Source organism: Cuculus canorus, chromosome 3 (genome assembly GCF_017976375.1).
Source record: "Cuculus canorus isolate bCucCan1 chromosome 3, bCucCan1.pri, whole genome shotgun sequence".
Classification (NCBI taxonomy): Eukaryota; Metazoa; Chordata; class Aves; order Cuculiformes; family Cuculidae; genus Cuculus; species Cuculus canorus.
Window position 1 is genome coordinate 72,097,615 of NC_071403.1, and position 16,703 is coordinate 72,114,317.

At 38.7% G+C, this 16,703-nt stretch overlaps 1 protein-coding gene across 36 annotated transcripts in view; it reads right to left on the reverse strand.

Moving 5' to 3' along the window:
• Window positions 1–1,286: 1,286 nt before the first annotated feature.
• NRXN1 (neurexin 1) overlaps window positions 1,287–16,703 on the reverse strand; it is a 771,544-nt gene continuing 756,127 nt past the window's right edge. For all 36 annotated transcript variants that reach the window (XM_054061852.1, XM_054061851.1, XM_054061849.1 and 33 more), the window contains one exon: window positions 1,287–4,655. In XM_054061852.1, the coding sequence (XP_053917827.1) occupies window positions 4,348–4,655 (308 nt within the window). In that variant the 3' untranslated portion in view covers window positions 1,287–4,347. The remainder of the gene's footprint in view (window positions 4,656–16,703) is intronic.

The following is a 16,703-nucleotide window of genomic DNA, read 5'->3' on the forward strand; positions in this document are numbered from 1 at the left end:
TGGAGGAATTAACACAGTTGTGTACAGCCTACATGCATGCTCTATTTCTCTTCTTCTAAATCGTGTTTAGGGGATAGTTCTTTATTTTTTTTCTCTTTTTTTCCCTTATCTTCTGACGGTTTTTTAGCTAGTTGGCCACAGTGACTGATTATGAGGCCACCACTTAAAGCAATTAGCTGATGATAGATGATGCAGGTACCAGGAGGTCATTAGTACTGTGGTGAAAGTGAAACCATGTTATAGATGTATGAAAACAATGAGCAAATACAGCCTACAATTAAAGTGTATAATTAAATGGGGGGGGGGGGGGTGTTTTGTAGAACAAAAATCACTATTATATTTTTATAGCTCCTTTAAATGTGTATTAGGCATTTACCTAAAAGGAATGTTCAGTATTTATCTAAGCACACACAGACAATTACTAATCCCACTATAAAGCAATTTAGAACGTAAGTTTAACTATAAACAGGTTTATACCAGTGGAAGATAGGAGCTGTTTTCCCCAGATATTCTCAAACTTAAATTATCTAAAATACTTCAGTCTATATCTAATTAAGCCGATGAACAAATCCCATTGAAGTCAAAGAAGCTACTGATGTGATTAAAGAATATACATAGTTAAATTCTATTTGGAGGTTAGATCCAACAGCTTAAGTCCAATCTCATTCAACAATACATTTAGGCAACTTTAGAGACTTGCTTAAATCAATAGGATTAGATGTTTGCTTGAAGTTAGCCATGAATTTAAATGCCATGTTAAACAGGAAAATACTTATGCAATGGATTAGCTCCGGATGAAATTTTGTAATTATTATCTAGGAATATTTTTAAGGACATGAAATACATTTGTTTTTCCATTAATTTTGGAAGCATCTTCTAGACAAAACACTTTCAATTTTAACTTCTCATCTCTATTGCCTTACCTTCTGTCATCTTCTTTCCCCGAGAAAAAAAAAAGGGAAGGGAAAGGAAGGGAATACTTTTTCATTAATAGGTGGAGGGGAGCATCAAGATTCAATTTCTTGACTCTTTTTTAATAATAAAAGCTATAAGATTTCAAATGAAATAATTCTATGCAAATGCAAACAATGCAGTAATGTAATTCCTGCTTTTCTAACTGGGTCAGTTGAACACAAGACTTCTAGAAGGCTTTCATTTAAGTGTACAAAGAGCTCTGAGGTCACTTTTTCCTGACATGAATGTAACTTCATGCTAATTTTTTTTTTCATTGCTTTAAGATGAACAGATACTCCAGAGCTAAAGGCAAAAGAAGAAACAAGCCAGCATTTGTATTAAGAAACATTTTTATTAACAAAACAGTAAATTCCACTTGCTTAGCATTTCCAATAATGAATAAATTGGCCTTGCAACAAATAAAAAAATCGTAAATATCTATCACAGAAAGCACTATAAGGTTAGGGGCATTGGGCCTCTCTTCGATGTCTTAGGGTTGAAAGTTTCACATATTATTTAGTATTTTGTTAAAAAAGGCAACACAATACAGTCATAGAAATGAAGCCATCTCAGTCAAACAAATTAGGTTATTATAGAGAAAGGATCCAATTTTATGTTAGGTAGTTGGTTTATGTCTGTTTGTTTGTTGTTGCTGTTGTTTTTAAACAAAATGTAATTTTGAATCCACTTGCTGGCACTTCTGATACATCCGTATTTTTGTTAAATTAGGAAATTAAAGAGGAAAAGGAGAACCTTCAGAAACAGTGTTAAAATTGTCTTTCCTTGTTATAGTAGTAGCAGATCCTTTTGTCCTTGATGTATGGATTTAGTTAAAGATTAATCTACCGAACTACCTGGAAGTTGACCTGACCACGCTATTTCATTAATGCAATCAGTACCAAGCAGAAAAGACCATTTCATCTCACCCAGACCACATTCTGTCATGTCCAATCTCCTGTTGTCACATTATTCTTGTTCTTCCACATAGCTTTAAGCACTGAAATCTGAACGCCACCTGGCTTTCAACTTCTTCTTTCCCCCCTCCAGCTGAAGTCTCCTGCTTCCAGCAATGACCTCCAGTATTCCTGTCCCTGCCGTTCCCCGAGTACAGCTCTCTTGTAAAGATGGGAGAAGTTATGGATAGCACAGGTGAACAACAGTCTAAGAAAAGAATGTCAGATGGATTTTGTGAACCTCTTCTCATTTTTGTATGACTGCTAATGAAAATAAAGAATTGGTTTACAAATGCAATGTGACACCTCGATGTGGTTGGCAACCTTTGCAAGAGGTGTTTTCATGTCAGCTACATGTACTTTTAAAGTGCTCTGACTCCCAGATAGATAGCTGTACTAGTTCCCAGCCTTCTTCATCAGCTACAGTGAATAACACATAACAAAATGTTTTGTACCTGCTGGTTAAAGCTCATTTTAAATTCCTCCTTCGTGTCTGCAAAGTGTGAACATCTACATCCCTCCCAGGAGGCCTTGCAATGATTTGGTTGATTTCTATCGAACTACCCTCTTTCTGCCTAATGTATTCCCTTTGAACTTCTGTGTAAATAAAATGTTACACTATGATTTATTGCTGTGAACCTAATGAAATAATAGTAGGAAAAAAATCTTAACATGTAAATTACAGCATTATATTTAATATGCTTAACTAAAATGCATTAATGTTTTATATATGCAAGAAAAGCTATGTGTTACTTTAAAACATGATGAACTCATATTTCTCTGTTTATGATGTCTTGCAAAACTACACGATCAACTTAGCTAAAAATACTTTTTAATATGTCAAAATGCCTACCATTGAAAAATATTATCGTGCACCTCAAGATTATTTCCTTTTCAGAGAAAGGGGTAAATTCTGCAGTAGAATCAGCCTGGATAATTAAAATGGGTCTATTTAGATCTTTGACCACCCACTGCTGTAGTAGCTGTTGTTCATATAACTGAATACCAGATAAACACTATATGATACTTCCTAAGATTCTCAAGAAACTCAGCATTCTCATAACTGCTTCAGAACAAGGTTTCTGTAAGGCAAACCATGCTCTCCAATAGTGAAGCTCTGACTGGAAGCCAAAGGCCAGTTTAAGTCACTAAATATTTAGCTAATTCATGAATGTAAAAATTGGCCATTCTGATCAACTTCATTGATGCATATCAGGAGCAAGAGATGGGGACAGGAGGGAGAAGACAAATTACAGTAGAGATATATTTTTGCTTTCTAGTCCACTTCTTTCATACAAACTACTAAAACTTAATTGCAACAGAATAGAGGCTGTACAGGTAAGAAAAAAATTAGCTGACTCTTATATACATTCATACACATCCCCCTTAGTATAACCACTACACTGTAAATTAAAGAAAACAGAAAAATAAAAGAAGGGGAAGAAGTCTGGGACATTTTATAATGGCTGCAAAAAAAATGAAGTATGTCTGTTGCTCCAGATGTCATAAAACTCTCTATACCTAGCAACACTTATAACATTGAGTTTACCAAAAATGGCTGAAGAGCAGATATAGTTTGCATTTTCTATACAACAGGCTATAAAACATCACTTATCACAGTCCAGAAAGCACATATAGATGTGTTTTTATATAAACATATGTAATAACATATTAAGCGTGCATGAAAATTTCCCAATGATTGCATCTATGCCCTCTTGTTTGTTTGTTTTTTTCCTCCTTTTTTGTATTTTTTTTTGTGGAAATGTGCCTTATATTCCAGATTTTTGTTTGCATTTTTGAAAATAAGGCCTCCGTACTATTTTCCTCACAACCAGAAAGGGGCTTTTTGAAAGTATTTCTACATAAGTCTTCAGAAAAGCCAGCACTTTGTTTCAACTGCAAGTTTCCAATCACTGCTTCACTGCACCAGACGGCAAACGCTTTATGTTTGCTTGTTGAGTCACCATATATAATGACAGTCTTCTCTGACAATAAGACTAACTTACTTCTCAAGAAAGCGCTAGCACTTTGGCTAAATCCAGAATCATAGGTAGCTTCTTTTTTCTTTTTTTTTTTTCCTGTTTTGTGTTTTTTAATTTGTTTTGTTTCATATTGTGCCTTGATGTTGTAGTAATACTCCTTGCTTTATGAATGCGTGGTGTCATCATTGTCTCTCAGAAATGTTCCAGCAACATAAAGACAGGCAGAGTAAATGAAAACACTGTGGATGTTAGGGAATTTATCAGCTCCTGTTTCTGAAAAACAAGAGCATGAAATGCTTGTTTTTAAAAACAGTCTTTCCTTTCTGATTGCATTCCCTGTCTTGTTTGTTTGTTTGTTTTTTGAATGTGCTTCATAAAAAGTAAAGTAAATAAGTTTGTATTATGTCTCAGATAAAATGAAGACTATTTCTATACAAGCGTTCTTTTAGATGTTGAGATCAGACATAGTACTCCTTATCCTTATTTTTCTTGTTTTTGTTGGAACTTTTAGCACTGTTGGGCTGTTTCTCCTTGATCACAGCCCCATTGGATTGTGCTGAGTTACTGATGTAGTTTCGACTCTCATCTACGTGATATGATCCTTCGTCTCGATTCCTGTACTTGTACATAGCATACAGGAGAATGAGGATACACAGCGCTGCTGCTGCCACGATCCCAACTACCATGCCTGTTGTGCTGCTGGATTCACGGATCACTTCGGATGAGCCAGGGTACTCCCTTCCTCCTCCTGCCCTGGTAGGATTTGCTGTAGGTAGATAATGAAATAAGGGAGAGGTTATTATTGAGTTTGCACATTGAGGAGTTAGAAATATCTTCCTGCTACAAACATGCATCTTTCTAACTGTGCTTACTAGGTCAGGGCTGCCTATTGATGTACCATATGCTACCAGCCTGAAAGCATTTAGGTTTGCAGCCCATTCCATTTCCACGTCTGTGAGATTTTAAACAAGGAAAAAAACCACAAGGAAAATCTCATTTTAGCTTTCAAAAGTATAATTTTTCCAAATGCTGTTATTAAGCAAAGCTGGAATAACAGGTGTGCCAAAATTTAAATGCCAGAACATGAACATCTGGGAAGGAAGGATCTCCCTCTCCCACTCCCTCCCACTCTCTTTCTTTCCTCTGTAAAGAATAAAAAGTGACACCACAGTGCTCACTGAGAAGGTACCCCTGCCCATGGCAGGGGGGTTGGAACTGGATGATCTTTAAGGTCCCTTCCAACCCAACTACTTCTATGATTCTATAGCACAGACCACCAAACAGAATGGAGAAAAAAAAAACCAGAATTCCTCCTAATAAAGGAGAGTAGCCAAAAAAGTTGGCTACAAATAAAGCCTCCTCACCTCTCCTTTAGACTTCCCTCAGCAGGCTTCTCCATTACTCCTTTCCTTCTTTTATTTTTCTTTTCCAAAATAGTTAGATCTACTTTTCAAGAGCTACCCAACTCTCCCTTCTCTTTTCTAACTCACATGGCTCCTTGAACATGGCTAAACCTTTGAGCACTTGTTCACTCAACTTCTCCCATTCCCTCTTTTCATCATTGATGGCAATACCAGACATTCCTTTCAAGCAATGCTTTATGACCAGAAAAAAACTCTCAACTTGCCCAGAGCAAGGGCTCAGCCTCTGAGCACCCACCTCTCAGCCCAGATTCTGGTCTTTTCAGTTACCATATGAACTGAACTGACCTACGTTTGCAGACTGTAAAGTCTTCTTGATAGGAGTTATTGGGCTGTCTGGCACATTTTGTCACCTTGCACAGCCATGTGGAATGAAAGCTTAATTTCAGGAAGAATTTCTAGGTTAAATGCTCACAGCACACACAATGCTTATGCATTTCCAGTGAGTTCCTCTCTTTATGGCATTTTGCAGAAGGAGGAGAGGCAGAATTTTTGTATAGATACACTTCAAGTGGCAATAGCCAAGATGGATCTTTTGCAATTTAGCAAGTATCATGGACAAAAATGAAGTGAGCTGGGTCTATGCAATACTCCTCTGATTATATCAGCACTTCCAGACTCCTGAGAGGCTGTGTACCCTCAGCACTGCCAGCCTTGGCTGAGCTCAGGAGGAAGAAAAGAGCAGCGAGTGAATCAGGCTTTCCCATGGAGTAGGGCAGAACACTCTCATTAAGCATCCAGGCTAGCCTACAGAACCCACATTTTAAACCATTATGCATGGCTAAAAATGCAGTCAGTACAATATAAATGGTAATGAAGAGTATTATTAAACACTGGTTTTACAATATATTCAGAATGTTAATTTTGTCAGGCCTTGTCTACAACTAGCATTTTATTGAAGTGAGTTAGAGTACTATCTTGCCCAAGGTGCACGAAAACACACTATGCCCCACTGTCACTTATTTTTGCACTGTAAAGATGTAATAGGAAGATGATGGTTTTAAGGATGCAACATTAAAGGTAATGCCACTTAAACTGTCAAAAAATAGCAACAAGTTTGGACAACCAGAATTAAAAGCAGCCGCCAGCTACAGACATCGACAATTCACCTATGAATAATAAAACACAGCAACAAAGCCACAATGCCCTGAAAGAACTAATTTCCCTCCCCACCTTGGAATTGCTCATCATTTATTTATCGGTGATTTGTGTTCTTACTGTTGAAACACCACTTCCTGGCAGTTACCCCACATAGGTTTAGGGAAGGTGACTTTTTATTTGGCTGAAAGAATCATAGAACTGCTTGGTTGGAACAGACTTCTGAAATCATCAAGTCCAACTGTAACTTTCCACTACCAAACCATATCCATGAGCACTTCATCTATCAGTCTTTTAAATACCTCCAGGGATGGTGACTCAATCACTTCCCTGGGCAGCCTGTTCAACTGAATGATAACCATTTTGACGAAGAAGTTTTTCCTGATGTCTAATCTGAACCACCCCAGTGCACCTTGAGGCCCTTTCCTCTTGTCCTATTGCCTGTCACTTGGGGGAAGAGACCAACACTGACCTCACTACACATTCCTTTTAGGTAGCTGTAGACAGTGATAAGATCTCCCTTCAGCCTCCTTTTCTCCAGACTAAACAACCCCAGTTCCCTCAGCTGTTTCTCATAAGGCTTTCTCTCCAGTCCTTTCACCAGTTTCATTGTCCTTCTCTAGACACACTCCAGCACCATAGTCTCCTTCTTGTAATGACAGGCTCCAAACTGAACACAGGATTCAAGGTACAGCCTCAACAACGCTGAGTGAAGCACGATCACTTCTCTGGTCCTGTTGGCCATGCTGTTTCTGATCTAGGCCAAGACACCATCGGCCTTCTTGGCCACTTGGGCACACTGCTGACTCACATTCTGGCTGTCTACCAACACCCACAAGTCCTTCTCTGCCAGGCAGCTTTCCAGCCACTCTTCCCCAAGTCTGTAGTGCTGCATACAGTTCTTGTGAACAGAGGCACCACAGTAAGACTCAAGAAAACTGTCATTCGTCTCAAATAGTATTTAAACTTCTCCCGCACCCTGACTCTGAACGTTCTTAGGAGTTGGTGTTTTCTACGACTACACAAAAGGTCTTCAAGTTTCATTTCAGAAGGCTCTAAGCTGTTTTCTCCTTTCAGGGTAGATGCCACCCTGCTAAGAAATCAGGTTTATCTCAAAGTAGTTGGTGACTCTTTTGGATCCTGCATCTTTATTGTAGCTATTGAAGAAAATGGAAATTATTTTACACATATGGCGCCACTTATTGTTTTACAAATTACAATGCATTGTTGCAGAATAGAGACCCCTGAGTATTTCCAAAGCAAATAGAAAGGAGATCAAATCTTATCTTGCTGCACATGATTTCGGGGAATTAATTATTGTCTGAGAAATAATAGAAACAACTGAATAAACTCTGTCATTACCTGCTGGACTAACAGCGGCTCTTTCTCTTTAAAATAGAGACATTTGGGCCAAATGCTGTCAACTAACTTTACAATTAACGTCTTCCAAATGACACTTAACAGCTTGGTCATAGGGAAACACACTTTTAGCACTGCAATCTGAAAAAAACAATGTAAGGAATATTTTTCAACATTACCTACACTCTTCCTGCCTTTCACCTGATATCATCCTTTTATTTTTAAGAATGTTACCACAATTATCTCATTTATCCCATCTGTCTGAGCAATATTCAAGTGCTACATTGATGTTATTTAAATTTACAATACTTTCAAAGCATCTGTTGTTACATTTGGTAGGACTTCAGTAAAAGGAGCAGTTCAGCAAGGGAAATGACTTCTTCCTCTTTTTTTTCTGGTTACATTAAAATATGCTTTTAACCCTGCAGGGCCTCTCCAGACAAATGAAGGAGGAGGAAAAAGAGGAAAGATTTACAAAGCACATGAGTTTGTGAGCATTTTAGGTAGAAAAGGCTGATGGAGCACATGCTAAAGTGAATATCCTACTCTGAGACAGAGAGCAAAAGGCCACTGGGAAAAGGCCAGTCTACACTGAAATTTATGCAAATAAACAATTCCCCATCCATAACATTGCTGAAATAGCCACCTTCTATTTCAGTAGAACCTTTGTTTGACTAAGATAGGAATACGCAATAGGAATTTACCTGGATTTTTTTCCCCTGCAAGACAAAAACTCTTGCAAGGGACAACAGATGATCTCAGTGTAGAGCAAGGAAAGATTACAAGGTTACAGAAATCCCGCTCTTTGCTTCCCAACTCTTTGAGAAACACACGACGCAGTTTTCTTCCAGCATCCTGGTAGCTGAACCAAATAGTGTCATTGGACTATGGCATAGCAGCAGAAGTGTGCCCATGGGTAACCTTGGCTGCTGCACAGCTGCAGTCTCTTTAATATCTCCAGCATCAAAAAGATACTAACTTCATCCTAGATAAAGTTTCTTATTATAAATGAGAAGCAAAATACCCTATAGGTGAATGTTATAATTAAATGTCATAAAAAATGACCCTGATTTTTAATAGTAAAAAGTAATCTCCAAAAATCCTGAAATAGTCTATAATAAGTTAAAGATCATAGAATTATGGAATGGTTTGTGTTGGAAGGGGCCTAAAATATCATCCAGTTCCAACACCCCTGCCATGGGCAGGGACGCCTTCCACTGAACCAGGATTAGGAACAGGAAAAAAGCACGAAGTTTATGATTATGCTTGGACTATGCCATAACAGGGAGAGGAAACAAAAATAATCTTGTAGTGCAATGATCCCTTCTTAAAACAACTTCTCTGCTGCACAGCTTTTCCTGTCAACAGCATAAGACCAACCTTCCTGGATTGCCTCAAAGACCGTCTTAGGAGAGACTGATTTTTAAAAGCCTCTTGTACCACTTATGAAAAACTTTGCATGAAATAATAGCAATTGAGCACAGTTTTACATTGTGTAATAATGGATTAGAAAGTTGTTATTCTTGACTGTATTTCTAAGTGGTTTAAAATTTAGAGGGAAAAAACTGACTATTTTCAATGCCCAGTTTTCATTAAGAGTGTGAAAAGAAAATTGGAATTGCAGGCTCCCATGGTGTTAGTGAATTGAAATTAGCAGACTTAAACACAAACAAAAAACCTAACAAAAGGACCCCAAACCTGTTTTCGTTACATTTATGCTTGCCCACAAACTGTGAATAGGAAATTACTCACAAGACAAGAATGTTTAACTACTGCATTTGCAATGAGGCATGAAGGCAATTATTTACAAGACACATATTAATTTTCACTCTGTGTGCTATCATTGTAGACCTGTTTGTGGTTGACTCTCTGTAGCATTGTTGGAGTCTAGTGAACTGGTTTCTGAGCTCAGTGCATTTTCAATGTCTCATTACAATGAATATGCCTGAAAAACAAATCTCAGTGCTTCCTCTGCTGAACTGGTAGGAAAGATGCAGCCCAACTGCAAACGCAATGAAGATATGCTGTAACTTGTGCAAGAGACTCAGCTCAACCCCACCCTGGATGAATATGAATTTGAACATCATAAGCTAATAGTGTGCCCTGGCAACTAAGAGGACCAATCATGTCCTGGGATGCATCAAGCACAGCACTGCTAGCCGAACAAGGGAGAGGATTGTCCTGCTCCTCAGGGAAGTAGTCACAGCACCAAACTTGACAATATTCCCGAAGCATTTGGACAATGCTCATGGGCACATGCTGTGAATTTGGGGGTTGTCCTATGCAGGGACAGCAGCTGGACTCGATGATCCCTGTGGGGCCCTTCCTACTCAGGACATTCTATGATATTATAAATACAGGGGTATCCAGCCTTCTCCCTTCCTACCAAACCTCGAGGGGCTCTCAAGGGGAGGCAAGAAACAGCTTCCTGGGGCATGTCCATCAATGACTGACCTGCCATGGAAGAGAAGGAGTGTGTGGTGGTTCCACATAAGGCTGATACAGCTCGGTGACAAAATTCAGTCAGACTTGGAGCAGTCTATATCCAAACACTCTAATGCATGTCAGAAAGGTAACAAAACAAGCTGCATTGCCAAACAAATGCTACACTTCACGATCATAACAGCATCATGATTCAGACAGAATGGGATTTGAGAACCACACACACAACACACTGTGATGTGGTGGTGAATTGTGGTGATTATGAGCAGAGTAGCGATGTTTGCCATCTCAAACTCACAGCATTGCATTTGTTCTAATAAACGTTGTCAGATGCCTTCTGAGTTTGAGGGAACAAGACAATAAACTACTTTCAAAGGTGTTTAAAGAGAAAACTACTAAGGTATCTATTCTACTCTTTAGTGCACAAACCAAGGTTCTTTACTTCCTTACACTGACATGTCATAGAATCCTAGAATCAGAGGATGGTTTGGGTTGGAAGAGACTTTAAAGCCCATCAAATTCCAACACCCTGCCATGGGCAGGGACATCTTCCACTGGATCAAGTTGCTCAAAGCCCCATCCAACCTGGACTTGAACACCTCCAGGGATGAGGTATCATTCAAAGGTCCTCAGAAGGAAAGATACAATGCATCAAAATACACCTGAAGTGACCTTAACTAACTTCGCTTGTCATAAGAACAGTCTAGCAGTGAAACACCATCCACAGCTTAAAAGGTTGTTTTGCTAAGAAGATAAACATTATCTCAGCCTAAAGTGCTTATTTCCACATGCAATGGTTTACAATATATTGACTTCAAATAATTTACAAATACCACTAACTCTATAGGACTGCAGGTTTTTCAAGTAACACTTTTTTTCTGTGGTTGAGAGGTGGAAGGGGTTGTTGCCTCAATCTTTCTTAAATGTCAACATAAGCCTAAAGGGAGATAGGTGAGTTGGTAACACAACACCAATTGATAGAGCATACTGAATCGATGGGCTTTATAAGTTAATATGCCCTGCAAAGCTGAGGGGAATATTTCACTCAGTTTAATAAGACGATTTTTTTTGGAAACACATTCCACAAAACTAAATTTAATTTTAGCCAAAATGGAAAATATAAACCAATAAATCACTTAATGTTTCCAGCAGTCTTCATCCCTGTGCTTTTACTCTTTTTATTACTATATTTTAACGTTTTCATTTGTATTGCTCCTCTTATACTATTCCTTCCCTCTAAATAGGGACCCTTTCTCCTTTTCTCAGCTGTCATTCCTAGCTCTTCCCACTTCCATATCTGTCATCCACCTTTGCTCCTCTGCTTCTTTTTTTTCTACAAGGAGTGATTTACCCCACTTCTGTGTGTGTTCTGGGAAACCTTTGGTAATTTATTACTATGCTTCAGAAATTCTGACTTATCAGCAGAGTCAGCGGGTAGCCTAGATTTTAAATTGAAGTATTCCTAAAAGGGAAAAGAATTAAATGCTTTTACAAATAAGATAACATAAGAAAGACAAACCAGAAATATTAAACTACTGATAGCATGTTTTCAAGCTAGAATTAAGCTGCTTTAATTGTAGGGAACCAGTTCAGACAGTCAAACCAATCTCTTTACATAGAATCACAGAATGCTTAAGGTTGGAAAAGATCTCTAAGATTATCCTGTCCAACCATCAGCGCAACACCACCTTGCCTACTAAACCACATTCTGAAGCACCATGCCTACACATTTTTTGAACAGCACCAAGGATGGAGACTCTACCACTTCCTGGCCTCTTCCAATGCTTTACTGCTCTTTCAGTAAAGAAATGTTTTCTAATGTCCAAACTAAGCCTCCCCTGGTGCAACTTGAAGCCATTTCCTCTTGTCCTATCACCTGTTATTAGGGAGAACAGACCAGCACCCACCTCATTACAACCTCCTTTCAGATAAGGTCTCCCCTCAGCCTCCTCTTCTCCAGACTAAACAGCCTCAAATTCCCTCAGTCACTTCTCCTGAGACTTGTTCTCCAGACCCTGCACCAATTTTGCTGCCCTCTTCTTGCACAGCTGCCTGCAGCTCTAGCATCCTGGAGACTCAGATGAACACCAGTGTTATGGCAAGAAAAGGACAGGGACACTGGAAACATAAATTTCCAGTGGCAGCGATCTGTAAGATTGGCTTCATTGTACAAGGCACTTACAGTGTTAGTGACAGTGACATCTGGATGCTGCTGGACTTAGTGAAAGCCAAGGATTTATCGCTCGCTATTTTTATCGTCATCATCTCATTCAGAAAAAGCAAAAAAATCCCAGGCAGTCTAATCTAGGAACCAGTTTTCTGCAACCCAACACCAAAATGTAGTTGGATAGAGTGAGGAATCTGATGGTGTGGCCTGCAGAGCAAGGAATGATTCTTGCTCATGAAATGAGCTGGAGGTGTGGCCACCTACATTCATCTTTGCAACTGTGGGTGATTCCCTGACTGCCTTCCTTCACTAAGCAGCTATTACATGAAGAGATAAATGTCTGTGCCACAAACATTATGTATACAGCTTGAATGTTGGAGCTGAAAGCGCACTGCATTCAATTTGCTTTAAATACGGTCATCAAGTCAGATCCATAACTGACAAAGCTGATAACGTGCCTGGGAAAAGAAGGGGCCAGGGGATTCAAGACATCCAGGATATATGTGCACACACATAGGCAATGCCACAGCTACAAATACCAAACTACAGCCACTAAACAAAGGTTCAGGTACAGCTTGAAGATACAGCTACACTTGTTCAGCCTAAATTGTATTACTGCCAAGACCTCCTGTGCTTCTCTGGGAGTAGGAAGAGTAAAATAAATGGGCTTCATAACCGATATAAACTACACTTGATGTAATTAATATTCTTTTTCTCATGATAAAATTATTGAAATTAATAAGACCAATTTGTTTTTCTTACTTATCTCACTCTACTCTAAAAAAAATCTGATTTTAAGCTGAAAGAGGGGAGATTTAGATTAAGTATTCAGATGAAATGCTTTCCTGTGAGGGTGGTGAGGCACTTGCACAGATTGCCCAGAGAAGTCATGGATGCTCCAGCCCTGGAGGTGTTCAAGGCCAGGTTGGATGAGTCTTCAAGCAACCTGATGCTGTGGAAGGTGTCCCTTCCCATGGAAGGCGGTTTGGATACTGAACTTTAAGATTCCTTCCAACTCAAACCGTTCTATGATCCTATGATATTAGCACAAGCAAAAGAGTTTGAGATATCTGTAAAGCTTTGTCTTAGTTTGGAATATGATTCTCACGTTCTTGCTGATTTCATCTTTCATTTATCCCTTCTCCGTAACTTTACAAACAGTATGTTCACAACGTGTCATATCTAGATCAAAATCAACTGTTTAAGTCAGCTTACATTTAAACTGTCAAAGTCCCATATCTAGACCACAGCTCTTAACCTCTGCAGAAGTGCTGGATTTGAAACCTATGGGTCAGATTCTCATGTCAACCCAGCAGAACAAGGTTTCATTCAGGTCTTTATACAGTTAGAAGGAGATAGCCCAAGGTTAGACTATTTCAGGTACATCAACCCCCATTATAGGTTACTTTCGCCTTGATTTTTTCCCTGCTTCTGTTTATGAGCAATATCCCTAGAGAATAACTAGCTCTCAAAATTGTCAGTGTTCACCTTCCACTTTGCAGGCTGTCAAGTGATGAGGCACACACTAAAAACCCCAATGTTTCCACAGGGGTTTAAATTAGGATTTAGCAAGTAGCTGAAAATTAGCAGCAATAGTTCAACTACTAGGTATGCAAGACAGAATGAAAACCCATTCTGTGATCATTAGAAAACACCAGCAAAAGTTGGCCACTTGCCTCACCTCCTTTGTCTGGCAGCAGGGTAAGGAACCCTGTTTGCTGCCACTGGGCTGTTAACATGGGAATTAGTTGATAAGCTGCAGCTGGCATATGCCAACTACTTTGTAACACCATATTAATTGAATTTATCAGGTATTGCAAGTGATTGGTTAGGAGCATAGTGGTTTCCTTATACACCTGTAATTCCCCTGGCTGAATGCAGTAAAACTGAGCTGCCAATGAACGCTGGAGTACACAGTGCCCTGTGTTGTTTGCCTCTCAGCTTAGAAAGGCAAAGCACTGGGCTGTACCCTGTGTCCTCCTCGCCAGGTTGGATGGGGCTTTGAGCAATTTGGTCTAGTTGAAGGTGCCCCTGTTCACTGCAGTGGGGTTGAACTGGATGACTTGCAAAGGTCCCTTCCAACCCAAAGCATTCTATGATTCTAAGCAGTTCAGCCAGCTTCTCACCTCCTCAGCACAACCCCTCCTTTCTCCAGGTGGTTTCCTCAGATGCCCATCTTTCTGCCTAGTCCTTCCTCCAAACTCTAGCTGAGGTAGATTTCCTACAGAATTTTAAGGACCTGATTTTATTGTTCAAATTTGGTTCAAATTTTAGAAGCTTTGGCATAGAAGTTGACCAAAACAATGCTAATTCAGGCCAGTATTTTGGCTACAAACTTTTAAATACATTGGCAAAATACTGTCTTTCTTCTACTACTAAAAGCAAAGATGATGAATAGTCCTGAGGAAAAGGGATTTTCTTCCATGAAAAGAGGCCAATTCAATGCATATGCATTACAAAGTGACATAAAGGAGTTTCAGCATTGCTGGTGTCTACAATAGAGTTTACAAGAAAATATAGGCTCTAGATGAAGCCAATTGAACCCGAATGAAATGTAGATCAAGGAGCACAATGGGCTTGCATTAGTCAAGATACCATTAGCACATGATCTAATTTGAAACCAAAAAGAACAAGTAATTTAGTCACCCCAAAAATCTACATGCAGTCTTGATTCAACATGTAAGCTTGATTCAAAAGACCAATTTTTAGGATTATACGCTTTGGATTTCTTAAACAGATTCTCATGATAATGAATGCAACCTGTTCCACACTGAATCACCTATTTAATCCTCATGCAAACAAACTCTTTGACTTTCTAGAATTTCTCATTTAATCAGGAAAAACATCTCACTCAAGTTAGAAAACTAAACTATTTCTGAAAAATTCAGTTATGCAATTACTAATTTACTTATTTCCTACATTTATCAGCCAATGTCAGTGTGTGAAATCCACCCACTGAAAATGTTTTAATAGTTCACATACTCTTTTCTTGGCTTTATTTAATCAGCTCCAGTAAATCAAATGTTTACAAAATAAACTTTTGATTGAAAATCAAATTCTTCTTCCAGGATGCAGATTAGGACAGGTCAGCACTGTTTTTCTTACACTTTACTTGTGGTTCTATCTGAAATTGGAAAGACTGTACTTTAGAAGACAAAACATGGACTTTTCTCTATTGGAGCTCAGAAACTTTCAATTGGCACAGTCAACACAGGCCACATAATGGACAAGATCTGGCAGTCATGACCTAGTATCTCTAAAATCAACAGTAGATTATTAGCATCTAAATGAACTATATAGTTTATCTAGTGAATTATACACAAAAAATCCTTCAAAATAGCTCAAAAATATATGTATAAATAGTTTGAGTATCTTACATTCTCTCGTTCAGTTAAGAGATTCTTTGATTCCAGATTAAAAAGTTCTACATCATTTTTGAAAAATGGTAGAAACGTCTTAGTGAAAGCTGACAAAGCACATACATCTTGTATATTAAGGTTGGAAAATACCTCTAAGATCATCCAGTCCAACTGTCAGCCCAACATTACTGTACTGACTAAATCGTGTCCTGAAGTGCCATATCTACATGCTTTTTGAACACTTCCAGGGATGATGACGCCAACACTTTCATGGACTGCTTGTTCCAATACTTCTCCACTCTTTCAGTAAAGAAATTTTCCCTAATACCTATTCTAAACCTCTCCTGGTGCAACTTGAGGCCATTTCCTCTCGCTCCATCATGTTATTTGGGAGAAGTAACTTTGGAGAAGTGTTGTCCGCATGCATTTTTCAATGACTGATGTGGAGTGCCTGGTTTCCTTCTCCACATTCTTATCCCAGTCCTGCTATCACAGCAGACACGATCAAACATTTCAGCTTTGCCTGTAAACACCTTCAGAACTGAGTCACAAGCAGTGTTTTACATATTCAAAAGAAAGAAAGAATACAGCCTTCTTACATGGGCCACACCTTTAAGAGCACTGGGCAATGTGCGCATTTCTCTTGAATTATTATTTATAAAAATTGTCTAAATTTCTCCAAACTACTGGTTTTCCCTGTTCTGCGGAGATGTTGCACTCCAAATCACTGAATGTGTAACAGCAGTACTAATAATTGTCACTTATTTCTCTAAACATGAACTGTCTTTTCATGTTGTTTGCATATATCTGAAGCATGAAGTAGAGCTTTAGGTATTATCATACAAATAACCACCCCAGTTTTTACATTAATATTTGCCATTCTTAGACACGTTATAGAAGTGAGAACACACAAGTTTAGCAAGATATGAGTGGAATATGAATGTACCCTCAAAGTTCACGCACAAGGA